At 38.8% G+C, this 27584-nt stretch overlaps 1 protein-coding gene across 14 annotated transcripts in view; it reads left to right on the top strand.

Moving 5' to 3' along the window:
• Nucleotides 1-27584, top strand: part of LOC139117281 (poly(rC)-binding protein 3-like) — a 101239-nt gene that overhangs the window by 49023 nt on the left and 24632 nt on the right. For 7 of the 14 annotated variants that reach the window (XM_070680250.1, XM_070680247.1, XM_070680243.1 and 4 more), the window contains 2 exons: nucleotides 22247-22382; nucleotides 27430-27453. In XM_070680250.1, the coding sequence (XP_070536351.1) occupies nucleotides 22302-22382; nucleotides 27430-27453 (105 nt within the window). In that variant the 5' untranslated portion in view covers nucleotides 22247-22301. Of the gene's footprint in view, nucleotides 1-10503; nucleotides 10643-16294; nucleotides 16656-22246; nucleotides 22383-27429; nucleotides 27454-27584 lie in introns of those variants that run through there. The other 7 variants (XM_070680252.1, XM_070680245.1, XM_070680240.1 and 4 more) reach the window with 4 other exon arrangements.

Below are 27584 nucleotides of genomic sequence, written 5' to 3'. Positions count from 1 at the left end.
AAATGTTTAGTTTCTGAGAGACAGAGGTGAAACTCAGTGTGCCCAGCATTGTAAGATTTGCCAAGCAGACAAAGCAGACATCTCCCCCTCTGTTGTCTGTGATGATATTGACAATGTTGGAAAATTGGGGAAAAATTGATTTTGTGTATGCAAGTATTTTTGCGTCACTTGCAGGCTGATCGTCAAGTGAGTAGTAATAAAAACCATCCTATGTATCAGTAGATTGGCTGGGAGGTGGGGGGGGGGGGAGTATCTTGCAGCAAGTTTCATCTATATGCTAAAGCCTACATGTACAAAGACCATAGGACTGCATTTGATGCGATGGCCACTATCTCTCTGGATTGTTCTGTCCAAGGGTTGCTCCAAGTGATGTCACAAACCTGTCTAGTCTTGGCTTTTAGGGTGATCAGCTCAATGTGGGACTACCTACTCCCCTGATGTCAGGTGCCCTACAAATTTAGAATGTTATTTGATTGCAGGTCATTATGTCTTGCATTGCTGCAAAATTACCTCAGCCATTGCAATGCATCATGGGTAAAACCTACTAGCAGTGTATTGTGGGTAAAACCAATTTCAGAAGCAATGCTTTTGTAGGGAATACTTTCTCATGGATGGTTAAAAAGTTAACAGTGGTGACCGAATATAGATCATTCAACTGTTTGAGATCAAATATTTTGTTACTCCCAGTTACAGAGTCTGTTACCCAGCAGAGAGGTTTTAAGAGGGTCACATTGTATGCTCCTCAATATTTTTTGCAAGATCAATAAAACAGGATTGGATATCGATACAGGTCTTGTTTACTCTTGACACACTCGATGGGAACACCTGGTGTTGATGGTGGAATTTCCAAGTTTTCAATAAACTGCATGCTCGTGATGGTAAGCTCTATACCAGAATTTGAGTGGATTTGGCCAACATATGGGGCGTGTCTGAAGTGGACTGCTGGTCAAATTGTGATGAAATAGCCTGTCCTGCCGGGAAATTCACTCAGTGCTGCAGAATTTTTAATAAGAACGGATGTTGTGTAATTTGTGCATTGTTATCACTTGAGGCATCCATTATTACAAAAATCCTCTCAAAGATTAGTGTTTTGTTGGCCTGTCATGGCAACAGCTTAAAAAGTTTGTGCCCATACTGTCCGCGGTAATTATCCTGACGACAACATGTCAGCGGACATTGCTTTGTTCAATGTTGTACTGTACATCAAGAGCACTTATCTGACAACATTGGACACAATACGCCAGGGCTTTGCTTCATTGAGCCCATTGTTGTGAAGGCTGTTTATTTCATATATTGAAACATTTCCATTGTCTCAGTTTGGCATGACAGGTGTGGGCGCTGGATGTCGCAATCTGATGGCTACAGTGGAATGTCACGTCGTGATGATTACAAGGTGTGAAGGACACTCTAAAAGTGGAATTAAAAATTGTAAAAACTTGTGTGGTGCCTTAATAGTTTCCTGTGAGAAGTATTAACGGCAAACCAGCTTTGGTAAAAAGCACTCGCGGCAAAAGATATTAAAAGTTGAGAAAAATAGCACCTTTCTCTGAATATGACTTATCATCACCGTTTTTCAGTAGACTCAGTCACAGTTTTACCTTTTTATAGAATTATATATCATTAACTGCATCAGCGAAAACAAGATATTAATACTCGCATGAACAAAATTGGCATATGTGAATTCAGTGTATCACACGAAGCAGCATCAATTTTTGGAAAAATTGATTCACTCAGAGAGCAAACTAGGGCAAAAAAATGTTGATGTGGGTTTGTTAAATGCCTCAAAATAGTTCTGTGCAATGTGGCCTTGCGATAGTGGATATATGCTCTCAGAATTTTTATCAAAACAATTGTAAGAGTTACTCTTGTGTGGATTTGCCTTTTTACGGAGTTAGTGTTAAGAGAAAAAGGTTGTTTAAGACTGGAAAATAGTGAAGTACTTGGACTGATAACATACCAGAACTATCTCTTCTACAGTTGTAGTCATGATACCGATGGAATTTTTATTTCATCCCCGCGACTTTCTGTTATCTCATGGTCATTTTGAGAGAGAAATGTGAAAAAAGGCATCTTATGGGCTTGCCATAAAAGAGGGTGGTGCACATTTTTTGAAGACACGATGCAGATAAATTGTTCTGCAGTTCATCGACTTTCAAGATTACATTTAGGGCCTGAAATCAGAAGTCTAGGAGTACGTGTGGACCATCACGCTCAAATGGCAGATTTCTAATAACGTACGCAGTGCTGTCTTTCAAACTTCAATCTCTGTTGTGTATTAAAATGTCAACATTAACCGTTGTAATGAAGATTAATTAATGCATACATTTAATGTTTATGTGGAAGTGTAGTTTAGATTTGACGGATGTATATGCCATGAACGATTAAGATCAACAACTCCTTTGAAATTAATTATCGATAGGAAGCAGTCGAGATAATGGCAAACATCATAAACCGGCACAAATTTTGAACGAAATGGTATTTTGTAAACAAGACGGCATAACACATCAATCGACATGTAAACAAAGTCAACCGAATGGTGAGAAGGGGAAAAAAATATCTAGTCTCAATAATATCAAAAGCCAAGTATCGTTATACCGCCGACTTTGCACAATGAAGCAATGACCTCGCGCAGCTTGAGTCACTGGTTTCCATGGAAACCATTCCCGTGCCGTGTCGACTGATGTCTCCATCCATTCATGGAAAAATAGAGCCACTCTGCCCCCTCCCTGTGAATGATTAATGAAATAATGTGCCCCCCCCCCCATGAGGCATAGACAAGCAAAGATATTATTCACAATGAAAGTCCTATAAATGTTCCATGAGGAGAAAACTGTGGGGTCATGTTCTGACAGTGGACTTCATGAAATTGTTTCAATTTTATTACCCAAATTTATTTATGATTAAACATCGGGTATTGTAGGTGTTCATTAATTTGTTTCGTACATCATTTCACATGACGTGCAAGCTTTCACAGGTTATCGCCATCATCTCAAAAAAAAAAAAGTTTTTGAAAATGGAAAAATCCAGGGATTTAGCGGCATTTAATCAGAACTGTTAAAATTCAGCAGTTCTTGATGAGGGTGGTGAATAACTGGAATAAGTGAACATGGGTTTGAACATAATCCATTTCGTTTGTTTCATGTTATTAAATGTGTTGATTATCCCCACATAAAAAAGCCATGTCTTGATTTGATTAAATTAATCACAACACCGGAGTGCAATGTGAATTTGCGACACCCTGGATTGAGAGAAAGGCTATTCATAATAGCACATCTTAATGATTTTCTTTCCATTCTGTAGATTTAGACGCAAATTAAAACTAATTGAATAAAGTCATTTTTGTGATTCCATCACAGAGATAATTAATATCAAACATTGATTTGGTCACGCTGGCCGAGTACAAAGAACAAAAAAACTATGGTTTCCATGGCAACATGTGAAGGGGGAAATTGAAACCACGCAAGATTCATTGTTAATTGTGTACCTATGAATGTCACATTACTGTGACATTTCCAATTGTGTATTTTGTTGAACCCATAAACATAACAAGTCATCTTTCAAGCATTATCAATCTACCGACTTTTTAAACACCTAGTTTAAAGTTTAATGTTGTCCCGCTGTACTTGTCATGGGGAATCCAATCACATAGACTTGAAACAAATTTGCGATGACGACAATTCATGAAATGATAGCTCATTGTGGGAAATCATCAGGGTTTTTTTTTTTTCAGTTAGTTTTTAGTTGTGTGATTTGTGATCTAGGTACATTGGTGAGGAAAAATATTGGTAATACATAAGATAGTTTCATCAACAGGCGATCAGGGAGATTTAGAATCTGTAATTTATTGAAAGAGAGAAACGTCCATGAAACATGAAATCAGAACAATGTTGCCATCAATTTCACCGTTTCGAGGTGAAAGTACAGCATACGTTTTGTGTATTCAAGATCGATTACTTCAAGTGGTATCATTATTAAAAAATTGGATGTATATGAAAAGTTTGATCAGTTAAATCAACGTATAGTTAATATCCATAGTGTTTTGACTGAATCAGGACATCACTGCAGTAGTGAAATTTCCCGTTTTGCTCATTTCATACGCGAGATTTTGATTGCGTGCAGTTTTGGAACAAAAGCTGATTAAAGTAATATTTATAATTAAATCAGGTTTCTGTTCATCCTGTGAGTGCCCTAGACTGAATGAGTTATTTACTTTCTCCTTTGGTGGGTTTTGCTGTTCATTATTTGGATTTTAGCAAAGTGGATATCTCACAGTCATACTAAGAAGAGAGAAACATTGGGGGGTTTGTGTCAGAGGTGTTGGTCCACCCTGTCCCCACTTTTCCCAGGGCATGGAAGGCAACCTCGACAATTACAGGGCGAGAGAAAGACGCCAGATAAGTCAACACCGATGCAAAGCATTTGAATGTAGGCAAGGTGGTCCAAATGTCTTAAACTTGTTTCTCGTTAAAGACATGAATGGGTAAACCTATCAAGGCTTGATGCAGAACACATGGTTTTTCCCAGTGATGTGGTTTTTTACCTGCCACACTCCTTCACAGTTGAGATATTGTGCTTCAAGCATTTATCTCTGAAAATCAGCAAACTTTAATCCTATTACTCGGCCTTTTTAATGTCCCCATATATATCTTGAGCTGATCGGGAACCGTGCAATGAATTCGCAGCTGGGCAAGACGCGTTAGGGTTAGGGCATATCTCTGATGTTGCCACAGCATCTCCCATGATGCCTTGCACACTCGATCAATCAATGGCCGCACAGTTTCAGGGCTTTGGCAATCCCTCTGTGGCTGTGGCAAGCCATTTGTTGCAGTTAAACAAATAATGTAGCAGTAATATACAAAGATCATAAAATGTGTGTGCTTTAGGGGACAAGTAGAATTTTACAGGTCTCTCTGACTCAGCAAAGCAAACTCGCCCACCGGTGGTGAAGACTAAAAAAGTAGGGTCTGTAACCTCCATAAATGTAATAATCTCCATAAATGTAACATCAACCATAAATGTAATAAAGTGCACCCATAAATGTAATATCAACCATAAATGTAACAAAAATCAACCATAAATGTAATAAAAACACCAACCACAATTGTAATAAATGCTAACCATAAATGTAATAAAAACTCACCCATAAATGTAATACTTGTCAACCATAAATGTAATAAATCTATTTTGTCGTTGCAATTGAGGAATTAACCCTTAAATATTTATCTTTGTAATAAGGAAAGCAACTCCACACATTATTCATATCTTAATTGTTTGCGTTTAGTGTGTTTTGTATATTTGAAAGTGTATTTTCCGTTTCCCTATTTTGTGTACAGAACTGATCGGCCATGGCGAGACACAGCAGTAATCTGAACGTCAGTGCAGACTCTACTCCAGAGTGGAGGAGACTGTATAACACTAAGATCATTTAACGCCGTTTTTTCTAAATTTGCCGTACTTTCTTAATCAGTCGCCTCAAATTCATCTTCAGTGGATAAATTGTGTGGAATAATCGATAGATTGTCTGTATTCCTATGTTGTCCCACTTGATGTTTGTTCCTTCACTGAGGATGTTAGGATGTCTAATTTTGTTCTACTGTGTTCAAGTAGTGTTCGTATTGTTTTTTACTAGATCGAAATATATGTTCTCGTCAACATGTTTTGTGTCGTAAGTTTCTGTCATAAGGTTGTATATTTCTCTGTTATTTGTTCTGAGTCATCTGTCATAAACTTTGTGAGGTATCACTGGTTGACGAATTATTTTAAAGCTTCCTTATTATGTGATTATCAGTGTCTAGAACTGCTGTTCCGCTTCCAATATAACGCTTTGATCGCTACCTCGCCGTTTTCTCATATTGTTCTCAATGTACTCGATTCTGTGTTTCTGAAAGAAAACCTAGTTTCAGGAAAGTATGCAATAACATTACACTAGTCTTAATAAAGTTATTATTTACTTTGGGTAATGACAAAGAAATGATCACATATGCAAGTTCAAGGTTTGTTACATTTATGGTTGAGTTTTATTACATTTATGGTTAATTTGTTTATTACATTTGTGGTTGCGGGTTGTTACATTAATGGTTGACTGTTTTGTTACATTTGTGGTTGATTTTATTACAATTGTGGTTGATATTACATTTGTGGAGATTATTACATTTGTGGAGTTTACAGGGTCATGCCAAATTGTTCCAGTCGTAGGGGTGTCAGATGTAGGGATGATGTGAATTGCTCTTTTCCGTCAAAGTGTATTGACTTCAAGAAGGACAGAATGCTTTTTTGATCGAGCTAGCTCATTGTAGTGACAATAGATTTTCATGTCTGGTATTTTGCTGAAGAGCTTTGAATATTTAATCTGTGTATATCATCCCTGTATGTAATGGTGAAACTTGGCTGACTATTTCATGTCTTTGAAACACATATAGAAACCACTTACTCCTGTTGCTGTATCGAGAATTTTTATCCTCCTGAAATTTTTTTATCATTTGAAAGTTACATTTGTAACTTCAGTTCTTTGTCCAGTGCATCAATGTCCCTCAGAACAGTGTTTCAGTGCCCATCCAGAAAGCATGTCCACAACAAAACAATTGCTCCAGTTACTTTCACAACAGGTCATAATTTGGTTTTCCTCCACAAAATTTCTGTGGTGTTTGCTGCGTCACTGGTTGGTAACCATCAAGCGCGCTGACTGCGCAACAATTTTTTTTAGGAGCGGCAGAGAAGCACTGCCCTGAGAAAACCGATCAACTGCAGCTGTCAGCATCAGCGGCTTTCCTCTCTGCTCATTTACGTCATCGTCCTATAATTTTGCATTTTCTTGGATCCTGACAGCAGACCGTACATGGCCCTATTGATGCAGATGTCAAAAGCAACAATGTGTGCAAAAAATTAAAAAGACATTCATAGCTTCTCATTGATATGTCCCCGATATGAAGTATGAAATTTTTTTTTTCCATTACGAGCATATGTTTTGTCCCGAAGGGATATATGCATTTTCTGCAATTTGTGTGATAAGTAATTGATAGGACTTTCTTTTCTCTATCAATCTCCAAATTCATCAATTCTGTTCATTCGAGGAAAAAAAAAGATGAAATCATAGCCTGTGAGAATAGTGTCACATTTCATACAGAACTGAGTGAATTTCCAACTGTGATATTCTAGTTGTCGTATGGATACGTTTTTCTGTACGGTGCCTATCGGGATATCAAGAGCAAGTTGTGAACGCATACCCTTTTCTCCTCAATGGGCTACGTCATGTTATCTTCCATGCAAATATTTGATTTTACTGAATTAATTTTTTTTTGGTATTCAGCGATCAAGTAGACAATACGAATCCATGACAGATGACGGAGGAACGTGGAATGATAAATGAGAATTTAACTTTGCCGAGGTAGTGCATGATTTACCAAGGGTGTAATTAGAAGTGACTTCAACAATGTTTAGTTTTCCGTTTCAGTGAAGATGTAAATAAGTGTGTTTGAGTGTTTGAACATGAAAAGGTTTTCAGATATGGGCAGTATAGATACAAGGTATGTGATTAATGAAGTAAACTAATCGAAAAATGAATCCTTTTATTTGTAGCCGGTGGAATTTGTTGAATGTCTGCTTCATTCTCTTGACATCTCTCAGAAATACTGCAGAAACAAGTGACAGTGGGAAGTGTCATTTTGATACTGAGTGGCTCCAAAACTTAACCTGCTCACCCCTAATTTGCCCATAAACAGGTCCACAATCTCTATTGACAACAATGGGTTTGGGCCTAACCATGGTGGTGAAAGGGTAAAGATACCAATATTCAGTCAGCCATTGAATGGATGATTATAATGTGAAGCCCAATGGAAGTTTCATCGAAATTTGTCGTACCTTCAACGAAATTCAACTTGGCTGTGATGAAGGGAAGCAAAAAGAGATTTCAAAACAGAAATTAAGCAAAGTCGAACATGAATGCTTCATGCTTAAACCCTTTGAGCACTGTAATTGTCTCCGGCCAAAATTTTAGTGCAAAATTTTACCAATTTTTATGAACTTTTCTGTAATTGTCTTATAATTTACGACCAAATGGACATCACATTTCAATGGCTACAGTTTTTTCTCAAAATTTCGGCAAAAATCTGTGAAAAATTGACTAGGGTTTATTTTATAAAGGGGACAAAAATAGACTTTTGCTCTCAAAGGGTTTTAATAGTTGTCAGATATCTCAATTTAGTTAGGCAATAACATTCCAGACGCTTCTTAAAATTTTGATGAGGTAAGAAATTTTACAGAATTGTGCGACGGGAAAGTCATTAAGCAAATAGAGTGATGAGAGTATACTCAAGCAGTTCATATATAATTCTGCCATCAAATCAGTGCCTGTTAACTTCGATCACTTTTTATTGCCAGTAGCATGCAAATTTAATTCATTTTAAAATAGTGGCTCTGAATCGTGTATGCTGACACTGTAGGTATCATATGGCAGATATTTCTTCTGTACTTTTGAAAGATTAATTATGAGTCCAGACGTGCAAGCTCAGAGATATGAAACTGCAAATGTTTGTAAATTAGGATTGTTATGGTAGTGGGCAGACTTGTCTCATTTGATGCTGTCATCATCACCATGGCAACCAGTGCTGTTGCCATGAAATGAACATATTTTGTTTTCTTTTTGTATTGCTTGAGTTTATGCATTGTATATGTTGGGTGCTACAAGCGTAGGGATCTACTTGTCCTCTCAACTGTTCCTCTAGTTGGTCATGCAGTTGCTTTATCCATCTCCTTCATGCATCACACTGGATTGTCCATCTGTCCAGCCGTCTTGACATCTGCCAATGTAAGCATATCCTGCCGCTCTACTGTTTATCCATCCAAGAATCAAATATCGAATTGATTCTGGAAGCTGATATCTGAAATATGAGTTCATATTTCTCTCTCTCTCTCTCTCTCTCTCTCTCTCTCTCTCTCTCTCTCTCTCTCTCTCTCTCTTTCTCTCTCTCTCTTTGACACTCATTCTTTCTCTCTCTCTTTTGAACACTTTCTATCTCTCTGCCTCTCTCTCATTCTTTCTATTTCTGACTCATTCTCTCTCTCTCTCTCTCTCTCTCTCTCTCTCTCTCTCTCTCTCTCCTCTCTTCCTCTCCTCTCTCTCTCTCTCTCTCTCTCTCTCTCTCCTCTCTCTCTCTCTCTCTCCCCCCCCCCACCTTTGATCAGCAACGTCCTTCTTTCTCTGGTTCTTCTTTTCTCTAGCCCATTTCCTCACCAGTTTAGGGTACCACAGTGTATCATTCTAACATTCTTTTGCTATCTAGGGACATTCATCATTACAATCGATCTCCTTCTATCCATTATATCCCTGCGTAGTACATACGTCAGTTTTTATTAAGATTGGAAAACCATTTGACTATCTACTTCTTCTTCTCTCAAGCCATTTTACCATCCATCAAAAAGTTGTTATCTGTACAGATTTGTTCAACATTTTGCCATTGGTCCATCCGTCATTCTACGGTCGTGCTGTCCGTTCATCCATCATTCAACCCCACAAGGCCCCGGCAAATCTGTTTGCTTTTTTTGATACCTTTTGATCATATCGTGATTTCAACCGGTCAGGTTTGGTGGACTGTGACAAAGCTGTTCAGTCTCTGAAGCAATTGAGAGTAAATCTAAGACAAGGGCCTACAAAAAAGAAAGAGAATTGAGCCAGTCGTTGACCTATCGATCCACCCATCCAACTGACACGTCACTGTCCCCTTATATCTTGTAAACTGACCGGCTTTATTGATAATCCCGTGGACAAATCAATGATATTTTGTGCTAAAATTACGTAAAATTTTAAGTGTACGTCAGATGTCCCATTAGCATGTCTTTTGATTATCTTAGACAACATCGCCTGTAAATGGCTCCCACATGCACTCCCGATAAATATTTTACAGTATGGTATCAGTGCGGTAGCCGGAAATTTCTCTCTTATCTGCTGTCGTATGTCGTTGCTGAGCCATCTTCTGCAGGGAATGCATTATCAGTGACTTCAAGCGATTGATTGCTCCTTGTTGGCCTTTGCAAAGACAGACCGTTACCCGCCAACTTGGGCACATTGCGCGCACAGTCCCGTTGAAATATGGTCGTTCATCAGGCATATTTTCAGTGACGCAAATTTGAGCTTTTACGAATTTCCTTTTCTGCCCACATAGTCGTGCTGTGACGTGAGCTATTACTGAAGAGGCCAATAATATTTCCATTTGAAAAAAAAAATAAAGATTAAGGTCATGTTTTTGTACAATGGCGAAATTGAAGTGTTCAGAGAACCGAAAATCGCATTTTGCTAACCTTGTAACAGTTCAAAGTAATCTGGCTCATCCATCTTTATTTTGCTCTCTCGGTGAAAGACGCCGTTAATGATGAATTTGTGAGGTGCTCTTATGTTTGAGAATACTTTCAATTACCCCATGCGATACACTTCCATTCAGTCGTTGAAAAGCCCATTCCATCTCACACCGAGGAACCCTACCACCCCCGCTTTGAAAGTGGACTGTCCTGATGGTATTTCACATAGGTGATAGAAATTTTTCCTCCCCGCACAATATACAGTAAGATTCATTGGATTTCACTTAGAATTTACCAAGTGCTGGAGTCGATCAGTTCCCGGATATTATTATCTTCCATGAGAATTTAGCTTGTGAGTATTCAAGACATTATTTTGATTCAAATTGTCAACATTTTAGAATGTTTGTTATTGTCTTTGGAAAGTACCAGTATAATAATTGTATCATTATTTTCCATCGTTTTTCCACTATTTCTAATCTCAGTGTAATGTGTCAGCAGTGAATGGTTAAGTGAACTGCGTGCAAAGCGCTTTGCTGGAATAGCGCTGTTGTGATTGCAGTGTCACGGAACGCTGGCAGATTTTTCATTCCGTAAAAGGTCTGATTTTGTGAATGTCTGCCTTTTTTCACTGGGGGCTCCTGTAGTCCTTTTTAATGCTCTACTCTCAATTTGAATTTACCATTGAAGCTTGTAGGGTCAAACATCTTGGACATAAATACTGGTAGGAAAATGACTTTTTGTGCAGCTTACATGGTTGAAATTTGATCGAGGCCTGTTTGGAAAAAAACACGACCTCAAACTGCCAATAGCTTGTTATCCCTGCCTGCTTCTTCTCCTTGTGCCAGTGCTGATTTGGTACCACTACTTTCCCGTAACTACGGATCGGGAAAAAGGGATTAAGATATGAAGGGAGCTTCATTCCTGAGTAATGTTCTCTATCTGCACCAGATTACCCAAAGTATACACAAAACAGGGCTCTCAGCGAGTTGCTCACATTGCTTCATAGTTCACCAGATTTTATAGATACTGAGGCCATTACAAATCTGGATCCATGCCAAGTGACTTTTTAAACAAGGTATTTTCTCTTCTTCATCAAATGTTTTCATCGTACGTCATGTGGTAATATCTGTCGCAGAATTTTTACAATATTTGTCTTCCAGTGCCGGCAAGTAAGCAAGGCCATTGGTGTGAACATAGTACAATCACAGACCATCTGGTAATAATCTGCTTGATAGATATAATTAAAATTTTTTTTTTTTTTCGCATTATAAATTAAAATTGCTGGGTAGATAGTAATCATGGATTTCGGGAGAAATGAAAATGATGTAATTCTGTGGCATTTTCTTTTTAATAGAAAATTTTGAACTGCCGATACTTGCCCTGTAATGGGTAGTTCATGTTCTGGCTTGAAGCCCGGAGATTATGTAACAAAAATTATTATCTCCATTGTCTGCTGTGTACACAAACAGCGCTGCTTTTTTGCCTGGAAGATTTTTTATGAGATGATGTAAATTTTCTCCGCCAGTTTTTGGCACAAAATAGCTTTGCTCAGAAGCCTAGCGAGTTCTATCAGTGTTCTGTCATGCTCCTTGGTGTAATAGCTGTTTGATTTATTTACCAGCGTGCGGAATAAATTGTTTATATCACTCTTCTATTATTTGGCACGTACAGCTAAATGTTTTGTTACAATCCATGCATTTCACCGAGTTATTATAAACATGTGTAAAAGAGATGTTATTCCAAGTTGTATATTTTCCGGTGGAGTACAAATATATGTTCTTGTAAAACATTTTCTGGTTATATGCAGATTTTTTTTTTGTTCTAGCTGCCTTTATATTTTATATGACAATAACTTACAAGATGTTATTTATACAGTGTCTGGTTTCAGCAGAACACAATTACAAATATTCACACACATTTTTTGGTCATGAAAAATGCGTCCACGTATTCACTGTGGACATGTTTGCACAAAATAATGATTCCATTGTATAATCCTATGTATTCAGGGTGCACAGCCTGTTTGACTCATTGACCCCATTTTTATATGCTGTTAATGCTTGGTGATAACTCTCTTGGGCTGTGAAAATTTTTGAAGGAAAAAAGTAGGATTGAACTCGTTTCACAACGATGAAACAGCGTAAGGTTTGTCAGAGGGGATGAGGATGCGTGTTAATTTCCCAGGTGATAGAACCGATTGAGAGAGCGTACCAATTGCTGTTCAAGGAACTGACATTCAGTTGTAAAAAAGTAAAAAATATCACATACAAATGAGTTTGGTTATGGCATGGCCGAATACCGCAAGTGGCCACAGCAGTGACTGTGTGTTGGACTATAGGATTAACGTATGCAAAAATTACAGAGTTCAACCATATTGAATTGTGAAATATCGCTCCTTTGTCAGCGTGTAGGATTAACAGTGTAACGCTCATCACCCTGCAAGTGTTGGGGGGATGTTAATGCGGAGTTCAAAAATCATTGGAAAAGAGATTTTGGAATGCAAGAAGTAAGAATGGGTTAATTTAGTGTTCACTCAATTCAGCCTGAAGGATTGTACGCAACATAAAAAGAAAATGGAATTTGTGTGTGAAGTTGCTGTAAATATACATGTCATAATTGTGAATATGATAAGCTCATCCAGTTCCTGAATTTAAATTTGGTCCATTGTGCAATAAGCTTTAAACCTGCAATATTGGAACTTGTCAGTGCCTTTAATACAGTCAATTTTTTTTTTTCTACGGCAAATATCAGATCAAGTTGAATAGCTTAGAAACTGTGAAACTATTGATTTTTTAGGGGGGAGTTTTCCTCATAATTAGATTTTCTGCCTCGCTGGTGACTTCAAGCCAGCAGAATATTTAGTTCATAGCCAGCGCAATCAATGCCTTTTGTGTTGCAAATCTGACTTCAATAGTTGACGACCACAGCTTTTGTATCTGCTTAGCCGTCGCTGTTGTGCCACGGGACTTAACCAATGAAAATGTTTCGGTCAAGGGAAACGTCAACGTCAAAGTCACTAGTATACTGTGTTTCGGTGAATTTGTGAACAATTTAGAGAAATAATTTTGCCAACTGATGGGTGTGAATATAGTATAAAGACAAAGTTTTAAGCAATGATGCAAAAGATCATGGGAATACTGTGTTTCCAATGATTGCTACACTGCCTTTGATAATCTATCACCGTAGGAACTGATTAAACCATGTTACATTTTAGTTTCTTCCTGTGATTTCCTGTGTTTAACCATGCACATATCTCCCCTCCCCCATCTCCTCTGAAACAATTGTTGAATTAACCATGGTAATTCACCGTTGAAGCCTTTTCAGTTTATTGTGCGGTTGTACGCCATCGTTTACATGCACTGACTAAACATGTCAGGGAGCATACGCAATGACTGTAAAATATCATGCATTTGCAAAGAATTAGAATTAGCATAAACCAAAAAATATCATGAAGGTACAAGCATGTTAAACATATGGGAAATGTAAAATCTGAATGAAATGAACACCACCCACACAGGATTTTACCATTCATTTGGAAAGGGGTGGCCAGGGTCCTTAAATCAAATTGGTGCCTTGGGGCCAGTGTGTTCATTGTAAAAAAGACAAATTTTTAGGAGCCATAAAATAAAGTCGGCCAGCCATTTGCCGCTGATACATGGAGATGCCGGAACAGTAAATAATATTACCATAGCAATCAGGCTTTCTGTGAGATTGTAAGGTATCGTTGTGATAGGTGCGGATAATTCAAGAGTTCAACTAGCAAGAGAAAACCTTCAACTGTAAACAGTAGTTTTAGAATATAATATGACATCGCCTGTATGAAGTTGTGTTTCCACACCAAGCAGGACAGTGGCAATCTTTAGAGCTCGTTTGTCTCTTGTGAGTGCTTTATGAACTCTGCAGCATAAAGTGAGGGTGGTTGGGGTCAGAGAAAATTTAACAACTGAACTCAGTTATTGTACCACTGACTGTCTTTTATGCAGAGTGGCTGTAACTGTGATGGCTTCACTATGTGCTGTAAGTTCTGAGTTCAACTTTGATCAAGAATTCACTGAATTGCCCCACGTGACAATGCCATCACTATATTTTGTGTTTTGAAGCTCTGCGAGCTGAACTTTTGACATTTGCTGTTACTTTTGTTCTCTCTGTGAAATACAGTTACTACGGAAACCATATTGAAATACCAATGTACTCAACTTGTCAATACTCTATGTGTGTGTGTATTCCAATATTACGACTGCCGGCAAAATTTCACTCGTGACTAAAATTCATCTGTGAACGATAATGACATTGGAGGTTGCAACGCAATGCATTGCGTTGATGCAGCTGATCTTGAAGAACAAGAAAAGCATTTGAAAATGCATTTGAACAGTGAAAAAACTGAACATGTTACAAAGTTATAGCCATGTTTGGTTTGCAAAGGAGGTTAAAATTTTTTTTTCCAACACATGACAACTACATGGAATTCAATGTGATGATGTAAATTTCTATCATTTTGACAATAACAAATCATGTTTAATCATAAAACTGAAGGACAAACTCTGTAATGAGGGTGTCAAAGCAAAGTGTCCTCCAAAGACCAGATTCATTAGTCTGTTTTTAATGATATCATCTTTTGCTGGGGCCTGTTAATTAATTTGTTAAATAACTTCTCGTTAGCATAGGGTAGGGGTCTAGTAATCCTTGGACCAACTGTGGTGGCTGCCCAAGCCAAAAGAGAAACAAGTATTGAAGCAATGAGATCGCATGATAAAATTAGCGCTGTGTCGATTTTGGAACCTCATACTTCCTGAAGTGTAAGTTGATTCCATGAGTGGTTTTATACCGGAGTACAGCTATCCTTGTTCATGTCCGTGCGTGCATGTGTGACAGTATCCGTCAATTGAGCATGGACTCACATCACTCACTCATCAATGGATTGGGGAATAGTCATCTGATACCGGAATCATTCCAGCAATTCCATACAGCACGATCAGTTCTCTGCTTGTCAGCTCTGTGTGGATTTAGTCAAATTATATTAGCTTGCCTGTCACTCTACATTGGCTAATATTCTGTTATTTTCAATAGCGTGGATGCTTTCATACAGAAATTCACACACCTAGGAGTTTTTTTGATCAACATTCTTACACCGAGCTGAAATCTCATTTGATGTCGTTATCAAATTTTATGAAATCTTGTTTGATTATTCATAAAAAAAGAAATGAGAAGGAATTGTCAAATTTTATTCTGCCATTCATGTAATTCATTTCTATTTATTTTATAAGTAGTTATACATGAATGCATGGAAAATAAAAGAAAAATTGTATTACAACTGCTTCTGTGATAGTAAGAGCTTACTGGAGAATTACATCAGTTCCAGCTGTCTGTCTGTAAAATCTTTTCTTTGATGTGTTTTTGTCAGCTTGCCAACTGATTCCATTCAGTGAGCATATTTTATTTCTGTAATCAGCACTTATCTACTATTCCCCATTTTTCTCATCTTCACGATAACGGGTGCACAGAAGAGCATAAGAATGACATTTTGTTGGCTGACATTGCGTATGACGCACACTTTGTCCGATTGGTAAAATGATTTGATTGTGATATAGAAGAGAAAAACTGGAAAGCTGAACATCTGATATCTTTCTTTAGTATCTGTTAAATGAACGTGTTCAGGCAGCTCTGTTAGATAAAGGGATGAAATCCAAGACATAAAATTTAAGCACCTCTGACAGATCCATTCAGCGATGTTCAAGACCTGTCTGCGGTGCCACTGTCATGGTTTCCTTTGTGCTGCCATAAAAGTTATAATTTGTTTCATTTTGTACCAGTCACCTGACAAAAGAAGCCATTTGCTCGCCAATAGAAAGTTGGTTTCTCTGCGATGGCGACAAAAGCTGTGTCGGTCAATTGTCTTTTTTTTTACCAGTAGCTGTAATTGGTCGGCTCCCATCTGATGTTGATACTGGCAGCACATATTTTATGGCTTGGCAAAGGAATGTCCCGTGGTAAACTGAGAGAGCCCATTAAATGCATGCAGATTGCTAAACTCAGTGTGGTTCTGCACGGGTTCAAGGGTGTTTGGCCCCAGCTTAAGAGTTTTCCTATCTCTTGCGTGTTGTACGTCAGCGTGGATATCTTCCAGCGTGAGCCTAAAATTTGCCAGTTTATCTATCGAGCGGGAACTGTCATCGGAGTGGATCGTCCTTTATAGGCGACAGTGTATCTAACGCGGTAGATAAAGCTGAAGTATTCCTTCTCTCCTGATTGGCTCCCTGCTCCTTGATACTGTTGGAAAAAAAGTGTAAAACATTACCCATGTGGTGATATCTATTCCTCCCATCCAACACGGCAAGTCAGGTCTCTACTGGACGTTGTTTGAACTCTAGGTATGTATCCATCGCAAAGTTTTTTCCAGACTGTCATGTTCCCTTTTCTCGTGTTTACTCCTTTAAGGTTATCAATATGTTGTCGCAAGAAAATGTATGTCCTCCCAGGACTGGAAGCCAGTTTCGGTGCTTCTGTGTTTGTGTAAATGCAGCACTCAATGTAGAGCAGCCAGTGTCAGGCTCCCCTCGGACGATCATATTTCTTTGGAGAGAGTGATAGCGTCATGACAGGACACGTTTTGTTTTGATTTCTCAGAAGAAGAAAATTGGTGGCGGTGGAAATGATTTGGCGGGGAACTTATTTATTTAGGCAGTTTCCGTTTTTGATGCCAATGTGTGATCAGCTCGGCTGGATGCTGTCCACCATATGTAAGCAGTCTATATAGGCAATGGGTCTGTTTGGATGGTTTTGAAAACAGCCCGGATAGATTTCCGTTGTCTCTGTTCGGAGCTGAGGGTAACACGGCGTTCTGGCAGACTGGTTGTGAACTTTGCTGGACCTCTGAGAATCCAGTCGTGAGAGAACGCAGCATGTACAGGATGGCAACAAGAAGTAGGCCTTGCCTTAATATATTGGATGTTATTATAAAGATGAAATACTTCTGCTAGAGTTCGTCAGAGGGGAGAAAGTTGAAAGTGGTGTGTACAGAAAAGTATGATCCTTATCGTAAGGAAATTTTAAGCAGAACAGTGTATGGTAAATTAGAAGCTAATGCAAGGTCATGCATGTTTCCATAAAAGTGTTCTGAAAAGTTGATGTTTTCTATTTTTGACTTTCATTGCAGCGATCGTAATGCATGCCGTCGTTATGGCGGTTATTGCCCATTATTTAATAAATGTTACATTGGATTCTATTAAACTGTAAATGCATTGGCGTAATGACGAGCACTCAGAAATGTAGATGTAATTAATATCTCCCCGTACAGTCAGACCATCATACAATTAGGAATCACTTTACTCCCCTGCAGTAATATGTGATGAATGACACACAGCCGATCCCCCTGACACCACGGCCGTGTGTCATTTTGCCAGATACTGAGCATCTTCTAGGAGCCTCTAGCTACTGTTCTGTTGGTTGTCAATGTGCTTTTGAATTAGCATACTTCTATGACATGGTCCCGCGAAATATTCATATTTAGTTCTGGTTAGTCTTGGGGAGTCGGAGAAGCCTACTTGCTTATTCTTGGCTAACGGGATACCGCTGATGGCCGAGGAATCGGTTTCACGCACTGTCAGCCAGCATCTGCACTTCTCAGACAGGGTCATACCAGACACCGCTCGGAGCTTGTTTATGCTCTTTGCCGTATTTTGTGAAAATTTTTTTAATTCCCCACCAATATGGAGCAGAGTTCAAGCGTTTTGTTTAGAGAGAGCATGGTTTGCATTCAGTGAATTAATCAAATGAAATTCTCTGGTGTCTGTATTGTTAGTTCCCACTTTGGGAAAAAAATACAAACCGTGCCCTTCTTTTCAACAAAATTCCAGCGAGCCATTGACAAGGACCGACAAATTAAGATGTAGTGGGGAAAGTGAACTCCCAGCGTCACGATACTTGATTAAACACAAACTCGGGAAAGTGAAGCACAATGACTCGCAGCAAGGCTAGCTCTGTTGAGCTCATTCTGCAGAAAAGAAACTGCGATCGGCCTCCGGGAAGTTTCCTCCCAATGTAAATACTCCATGCAATGGTCATAATTTTAGCACAATTTACAAACACGGCAGGCATTCTGAAGATAAATATTTCACAAATCAATATTCGGGCGAGCTATTATTTCTGTACTTAATGGAACTTTTTGATTTGATAAGTGGAATGACCTTCTGTCGGCCATCAGAAACAATTTTCTACGCTGATTAATTGATGGGCCGTATTATTTCTGTAATGAAAAATTGCAACGGGTTCTTTTTGCTGTCAACTGTTAATGTATGTATTTGTGCACTGGACCAACGTTAGGAAGAATTGTGGAGAATTTTTTGAATTGAGGGTGTTCATATCTTAGTTTCCATTACTGTGGTGCTTCAGCTCTTTCTTTTCAATGCATGATGTAATAAGTCGGACCACTGTGCATGGGGAAGTATGGAAGCATGGTAAAGATTTGTTCACTAGGGGTTTTTTGAGGGGCAGGTGAGGAAGGGAGAGGGGATTGCACCAGAACAGTAATTTATTTAAAGCTTCGCATTTTATTTTGTCAGGTCAAATAGAAAGAAGCACTGCCCAGGAAACTACTCATCAAAAAAGATTTTTCAGCTTAACTTAGAACATACAGATTGAGGAGGGGGAGGGGCTGAGGTTGTATTGGCAATCTGTCAGTAGTCTTCCAAGTTAGTTACTCTGTTCCCACTAGTTCATTGTCGAGTACACAATATTACCATCGGAGCAACTCCATTCAGCTGCACCATGTCATTGTCAGTCTGTGAAACTGTCGTACTCTAGAATTTGCCAGTCACTCGCATGGAGTACAGTTATTTGTGATGTACAGTGTTCAGCTATGGAGCTTTCCACACAAAATTCTTTCATGTCTTATCCATCCGTGACCTCGTTGCATTGTTGAAATATTGAGGTCGCGTGAAAGGGGTAGTTGGCTACTCATCCGGAATATGTTGAACAGATTTTTCCCCGATTCTCTGAGAGGTAATTACTCCTTCTGTACTAAAACGCACTGTGCAGTTCAGATTCAACAGGAAGTGGTTAAATCACAGCCTAAAACATCTGTGCAACATTCTGTTTGCCGTCATTTCCACCCATAGATCTGTCGAATTAGCTGAAGAAGTCTGGAAGACTTCTTGTATTAGTGTACTAAATGCAAACAAATGAGGACGAGCATGTCTCGCTACACAGGGATAACTATGTTAGCAGTGTACGAAAAAACCCAAAAGGTCTGAGAAAAATATTCAGCATGTATTTAGTGGATCTCTTTATACTATTTTACCTTTCATAGTAATTGCTAGGATGACATTGCAGCATAATATGTTTTCATCTGAATCCATTATCACCAAAACCAGACAAAATTTCAAAATCTCTGTGACGCCAAATTTTTAAAATGCCAGAGGATTTTTAAACCACACAACTGTCTTGATCTTGTTAATCACATCGCAGGAGCTTCAGGTTTAGACCTCAAACTAAGCTTCATGCAACTATGAAAAATTTAGCGTCGGATTAGGTTGTGCTGTAATTTGTGTGGTGTGGAGGTATAAAGAGACAAGAAACCGAAGCTTCAAAGCCGTGGAGCAAAACGGGAAAACCATTTGTTCCTGAAACTAATTTGTGGTCAAAGAAGTATGTCTTGATATCAAATGTAACCATGGCAGGAGGCAGCAGACAAACAGGGGCGTGTAGGCTCACAAATCAGTGACAATATATTGAGGATTGTTCATTTCGCTCCAAGTCGCGCATATACATTTGATGCACTATATCGTATATCTTTTTCTCTTGATTAGGGGTGAATAATTTCTTCCAAGCAGAGACTTTTCAGAAGGAATGCACAATGCGCGGTTGAAGGTGCCATAAACTTTTTGTTGGCATCGCTGTGAGATAGTTGAGTAATGACCGTTGACCTTAGCAAGTGGCTGTCATTTGTCCAGAACACAATCCCCCCTACTTCTCAGAGCCAAACATTGGAGCGTCAGTTTAATCATGTGTATCTGCTTTAGCCCTCAGTTAAATAAAACAGTGGGTCACTCTCTGTCTCAGGCTGTCTCCGAGTTAATGGATTTGAACCATTTATATTATCTGGAACTTGCAAGGCCAGCATTCTGATGGACTTAAATTGCATGCGCAATGCATGAGTAGCAGTTTAAGTGTGGAGCAAAGCCTGCCTTGCTGTGCCTAGCAGACGAAATCGCCACAGCTCACTTAGGTTGAGAAATAACAGCCAAACAAACGGGGTCAGCTGTGTCCTCTCTTTGTCATTTATCACTCCTGAAGAAAGAGTCGGCTGATTCTTCAGTAAATTTTAAGTCTTGATCATTGGTAAATTGCAAATCACTGTGCATGGAGAGTGTCGTTCCCTGAACCCTGTAGTTCCTAAGATTGTTTGATATATAGGCCAGATGTTCTCTGTGCTGGGCAAACTTTTTTCAAACTTTACACACAGATTCATGTCACTCATACTCACTAACTCTCCAGTTATTTCTTAAAACACAAACAGAAATAATATCCGCGTAGCCTCAGTGCCCTGTAATATTACCCAGAATGCATTTCACCATTTCTCATCGGTAAAATGACTGAGAATGCATCTGCCTGTAAACCGTATCGCACTAAACAGGTTGACTTCTGGCGATGTAAGCATGTTCCCTGCAAATTTGCATTGTTTGACATTAGAACAGTTTGCATGCTCAAAGTCTTTCCAGCCATTTGGTGTCGCCTGAAGGTGCTTAGTGATCCCCCACACACATAGTGCACCACCGATGCAAGGATGAGCAGTACTCAATTTTAAAATCTTGGCCAACTTTTCACGAGCGACTTTTAACCTCGGAAATGAGGTTTTATGGAAGTTTGCATCTGTCGGCTTCCGTCAAGCCTGCTGTTTCCAGAATTTTGAAGTCATCGTCTGTGGTGATATTTACATTTGCTGCACAAATGCGGCGTTGTTGTGCGAGCATTTCATAGACTATGGTAGGGCAAGACACGTGTCAAAGGTCATTTGTTAACCTATGTACTTGCATCACTGAAATGTTTTTTATCCTCTGTGGGATCCTCAGTCATTTTCCAATGGATACTCTGTAATGCTGATGACATTCTGTTTACTGTGATGGAAAAATACTGCATCAATATTCTGACGCTAAACAGTAGTTGAACTTATATTACTCAGAAAATGAATGTCTGACTTTTTTCAAAGAGCATTTCTGTAGTAGATTAACTTCTTATGGTAGATTAACTTTAATTACATGTTGCTGGCGCTTTGGAGCATTAGCTTGATAAAACAGATTGAAAAGAAAGCAGTTCATATTTAGCCCCTCCAAGACCAAAGTCATTTGATGTCTTCTTGTATACTCCTAAAATGAAACATCTGAGTTCAAATTACGGGGAAAGATGTCAGCTGGCCACCAACCAAGCTTTGTAACTATAACTACCGCTCTCTAATTAACCCCAGTGAAGTGGACAGTAGTAGTTCTCTTAGGTCATCCTGCTCATTGTCAGCTGTTATAATCTGCTGAGGTTGTAGTTTGACACAGGATGGCTTCCTTTTAATGAGCTGCTCTGTGGGCACAGGCAGTTTCACACCGAGCGTAGACATTTGGAGACTGATGACCCCTATTGAGGAGAGTAGGGTCACAGCTTTGTTTTGGATTTTGTAGGGGCTCTGAGTCGACCTCCCCCACCCTCTCCTCTCCTCTTCCCTCCTCCCTTCCACACTTGTCATCGCTCCAAGGGGAGATTGTACAGATTCTCTCCTAAAAAGCACCAGAAGGAAATATTATCCATGCAATGAAATGCTACAGTTCAAAGGTCATGTGTTATTTGCTGTTTACTGCTGTAATGGCCAGCAGTGATGCAGGGCTTTCCGTCGCTTCATTCATCATTTATGTATGACATTAATGAGACGTCTTCGTTCATCCCCTCTCATCCTCTTCTTCTCTTTTTTTCTCTCCAGGTTGCCAGTGGAGATTAACACTGCCCAATTCTCATGCTTCATTAACTCGGTTTCTATGGCAACAGAGGAACAACTGAAAATGGCGAATGAAGGTCCAGCGGTAACACTAACCATTCGACTTATTATGCAGGGCAAGGTGAGATGGTCACATCTTTTCTTTTCAATACTCTGCCATTGCCTTTTGTAAATTTTCTCCGAGCACCTAAGCTCCCATGAATAGTACAGATGCGCACCAAATGTGCACCAATTAAATATGATTCCATGAGAATCTATATTTTGTGGGAAAAAAAAAATGAAAAATATCAAAATCAATATCCATTTTGAACCGATAGTTGTTTATGATGTGTCCTGGGTTAGCTCTTTAAATTGATTCACTTTGATTCAACAAATTCTAACTGCCCGAGCAAATCTATCTGTAATGGGTGTAGGATCGAATAATTCGAGCAGATGACACCGCTGAAATTTCCACAGCTCATCAGTTTTTTGAACCATGAGAGAAGAAAGTCTGTTATGATTTTTCACAAGTGAGGGTACAGGTTTGCGATTTTGTTCAGTGTGATCGGGTTATTTAAAACAGACGTTATAGGAGAGACAGGCCAGTTCATAGCAGAATGTTATGGGTGATGAACTGGATACTCGGAATCAGGTCAGGTTGTGCTCCATGTTACCATAACAACTGGCTCCAAATGCACCAAGCGGTCAACAAAAGCTGAAGATTATATTTGCAAAAAAATAAATAATCGGAGATCAATTTCTTGACTATGCTCAAAGTTCCAAGGGTTAGATAGAAGAAAGTGTAGAAGTGTATGCAAATTAATATGATTGATGGCCCAGCGTATTAGTTCAGCCCCTGACTTCAGAGCATTTGCTTACTTGAGAAACTTGGACTGACTGCCACTCGTCTGTTCAATTTCCTGTTTGGAGACAGATGTCGCCATGACTACTTCATGGTACGTTATGTTATGTTCTACTATGATGGCACTGGGAGACAAGCAAGTGAGAAAAAAGAAATTGGTATTTTGCCAAACGATGCAGGGTAACCCCTCCCCATGCCCACCCACCCCGGAACAGTTTCAAGTTGGCTCGATTGAAGAATCAATATTTGGATCAATTGGAGGCGAAAATTATGAGTGCTAGTTGTTTGCCAAGGTTTGTTACAAGTTATAGGTCATTGTTCTGTCTCTGAATCACTCCAACTGCAAAGTGCCTGGGATGTCACCATAAAATGAAGATAAAAAAAAAAATAGACGTTCATCGCAACAATTTCCCTGACATTCAACAACCACCTAAGTGTGCCTGTATCTTGACATTGATCTGTTGTTTGTGACGTGAATCTGCTTTTGCCGATACGATCTGGCATTTTGAAGGAGAGAAATACTATCGACAGAAAATGCATTGAAATCAGCGGCAAGACCAGCAAAACATACACAGAGATGTTTTGATTGGTGTTGGTGTCTGCATATGATTATCTGCGGTATTCAGAAAGGGCGGCGGTTGAACGGCGGAATCAGAATGTTTCCAGACATGCATATTTAGGAATTAAAGTTTGTTGATAGTGGCCAGTCATGGAATTCCTTCCCATGGACGGTCTGTCATGTGGCCAGTGATAGCCACCATGGCCCATAGGTCTCGCACTTCCCATTCACAAAATCCCCACAACTGACATGCTAAACATATCATACAAACTTGTTTCCCCCATACACCGTAAACCTTGACTTTTTCATGCTCTCTGAATTGACATTCATGCATTTTCAAACTCGAAATTTTGACACAAAATTTGAAAAATTGAAATTCTTACAAAAGAAGTTAGAGACAAGATGCAGCCACGATGCTGCAGATTATAAATGTCTGGTAGTCGTAGGGCTGCAGACAGAAAGATAGACAGATAGATAAAACAGAGACAGACAGTCATAGAATGACACTTGATTTTTTTTTCAATTTTTTTTTCCCCAAGTGACAAATTTTTTTCCCCAATTGATGTTTAATCTGTCCAGTTTATCTTTCTTTATAAAGACCAACTCATCCCCATCTGTGATAGTGTTTATTTGGTTAACAGAAAAAAACACTGCAATGCCAGTTATAAAAGATCCCCTTTCATTACTGTTTGCAATTCAGTGAACAAAACTGGTCGGTCGCGCCTCACATGAACAATCACCGTGCAATTATTGGTACCAGTATCTTTTGTTGAATGTTGGAAATTTTGTTTGAATATATTTATAATATTGTGACGAGATCATTAGATTCTGCTTAATATAGAAATACCAGCAAAGTTGTAGAATGAGGTGGCAAAAATACACCGTTGTTAATCAGTAGAGGCAAACAGTCAATGTATAGAAGTGTAGATGGTATTTATTGCATTTCTTTTTTGGAATTTTTTAGCGATCATTTCCTGTGTCAAAAAGGCAGATAACTCCGAGGGCAAATGAGAATTGTGGTGCGGTTTGGGATTACAAAAAAGTGCTCAAATAGTCAGCCATTTCTACCTCCATCAGGGAAGGATTTGTACAGTCTGTCAAGAGAAAGTGCTTTTTCAGGAAACCAAGCAACATTGTGTTCAATTATGTTGCAAAGTACCGCATGATGATGATACAGTGGAAATTTATCGCTCTGGAAGGAATTATTATGTATAATGATAAAATTGATGATTGTTATCATTATGGGAAAAGTTATCATATCTGAAATGTAAACATGGTTTTGAATAATTGAAAAATGTAAAGTACAGCCAATAAATCATGGATCATGAACGTGAATTTTGTACAAATTAGATTTAACGGCGGCATGAAAGAATTTGCCAGTGATAATTAGAAAGTCTTTGTTTTGCTGGTTCGTTTTGTCTGTTAATAGCATTTGCTGGTAAAAAAGTTAAATGTATTATCATTTGTCAATGAAATGGAAACTACCTGGATTTGTAGATGTATCAGGCTTTTAATCAGTATTTTTACATGGGTGTAATTGCATGAAATGGGTGATCACTCCCCTGGGATGGGGGTGGGGGGACTGCACTGGTAGTGTCTCCAACGAGTTTTAGATTTTATTGATCCCAGGATCTTGATTGACAGCTTGGATGGTGCTTGTAGTTTTTGGCACATTGTTCCTTTATCAAGCATCCAAGGGGCACCAGCCATCAGCCAGAACTGTGGTCAGTCAACATGTCAATATGTGTACTAAGTTTCTGTACATTTAGGAAGTTCGTGTCTCACATTTAGTTAAATCAGAAATACCATGGCATTCTTACAAAATTTCATACCTTGATAGCTTGAGAAATCTCAGAGATTGTCCCAAATAATTTACAGGGATGTGGTAGGCATATTGTATTAAATTTCATGACTTTCAAGGAGGTATCTTGAGTAATTAAATGCTCAATGCTGATAGAACAGCGCCCAAGTGTTCAACTCAGTGTTAAAGTAATTAGATAATTGTTACAAATTACCATATGCAAATTTCCTTTGCTGTTTCACTGGTGCTGGCCAAAATGGGGGTAAATAATCACTTTGTTGAGATGAAGTTAGCTAAATTCAGGATAGCATGAGACCGGCTTCAAAATTAGCAAAAAGATTTACAAACATCGAAATATGTAAGCATGTGCTCTGATAAAGTTGACTGTAATTTTGAGATTGGTGGACTTGTAAAAGTGGACGATTCTAGATTTCCAAGCATATGGCAGTCATCCTACTTGGTGCAATTCCCAATATGCACTGTGGTTCCCTTAGCAACAGCAAGAAGTCCTTGACAACCCTTAGAAACCTTGCATAGATATAGTGAAACTTCGTCATTCAGACACAGAATCTACTGGAACACAAACCCTCAGGCTGTCCCTGTGAAGTTTCAGGCTACAACCAACCACATTGACTGTTACTACAACTCCGCTGAGACGCACAATGTTTTTAACAGAATTTTTTTTTTTTCCTGTGAATGGATTAATAATTCATATCGTTTGTTCTTGAGTTTTTGAGAATTTATTTTTCCTCTAGAAATTTGACATATGACATTTGAGAAAAATCACCGCATCCTCTTCAAATGTGATTTGCACCAAATAAGATTGCTGTTAGGTATTTTGAACCACACCAAAGGAAGTCATTAAAAGCGGTTTTCAAGTTGGATTGTGGCAACATGAGAAATGTGGTTTACATTGAAGTATCGGTGGCACGGGTCTCTAGAGGGCTCCTTAAAAACAGGAATATTTTGTTTTCAGCTTCTGAGGAAGGATACTGCGTGTCTTATACACGTGAATGTGACATGGATACGTCATATAGTGTCACTCCATGAAAGAAAAGCAATACTTTAAACGTTGTACTGAATGGCAGTTGACAGGAAGCAGTTTCCTTTTCGTAATCAAGGTTGTCAGCATCGTGTTGTTGAGAAATGTTGAAAATAAAAACAAAAATACTCTCATGTTGGCCTATGTTGTGTGAGTATGGACGCCTTTGGGGAGTCGTGGCTCAGCTCAATAATTGTCTGCCTGATTGACTTTGTTTATATCACATTCACTATCAGCACTCCAACATTACATACCCTTCTATCGCCAGGTCCGCCACACAAACTTCCAACCCATTGATTGTATAACAGTCAGATTTTCGCACATCATAAGTGGTGAATTGATCTCAATGTTTTTATAAAATTGAAAAAAATTGAAAAATCAAAATCAAAAACAAACCACTCCTTTCCTCAACCTGCTAGTTTTACATCCAAAAACTCTGCTAAGGTTGTTTCTCTCAATTCAGCATTCTTACAGGAGGGTAAAGTCACCATTTTGTGACGCTATCATTGATCTCGCTGGCATCGTACGAGGTGTTACTCACGTCAGACAGATTTCGTAAACACGTTAAATTGGCAATTATCAGTGTGCAGTTCGTACTCTGCTCCTGGGCGGACTAGAATAATCCATAAATTGTCACATTATTTATATCTCACTCTCGTTACAGAAAAGCTCCGAGCATCGTGTTCTTCATTAGTATTTCAACTCTTTGCCCGTCTCCCCACAGCGGAGATATATAATAAATAATGCGGTTTCTTTTTTTTGAAGACAAACAAATTCATAACAAGCGCCAACAGATGCAGAATTTGCCTGGGTGACAACTTTGTCAGCAATATACAACAGATGACAAATTGCACACGTCAGTGTAAATGCACCAATCGTTTCTCATCTTTCTGTCTCTGTTTGTCTCTTTTGCTTGTTTTTGCAGGAGGTTGGTAGCATCATTGGAAAGGTAAGTTTCTCTTTCTTTTTAAAGTGCGTCTGATGTATTCGAGTGCCATATTGGGTTCATTTCAAATATTTTGTTTCAAAGAAGGCAACCATGTGGTCACCCCAACTCTTTGTACATACACAAATGTCTTT

This window comes from Ptychodera flava, chromosome 18 (assembly GCF_041260155.1).
Source record: "Ptychodera flava strain L36383 chromosome 18, AS_Pfla_20210202, whole genome shotgun sequence".
Classification (NCBI taxonomy): domain Eukaryota; kingdom Metazoa; phylum Hemichordata; class Enteropneusta; family Ptychoderidae; genus Ptychodera; species Ptychodera flava.
Note: the sequence above shows the minus strand (reverse complement) of the source record. Positions and strands in the feature narration are given on the sequence as shown.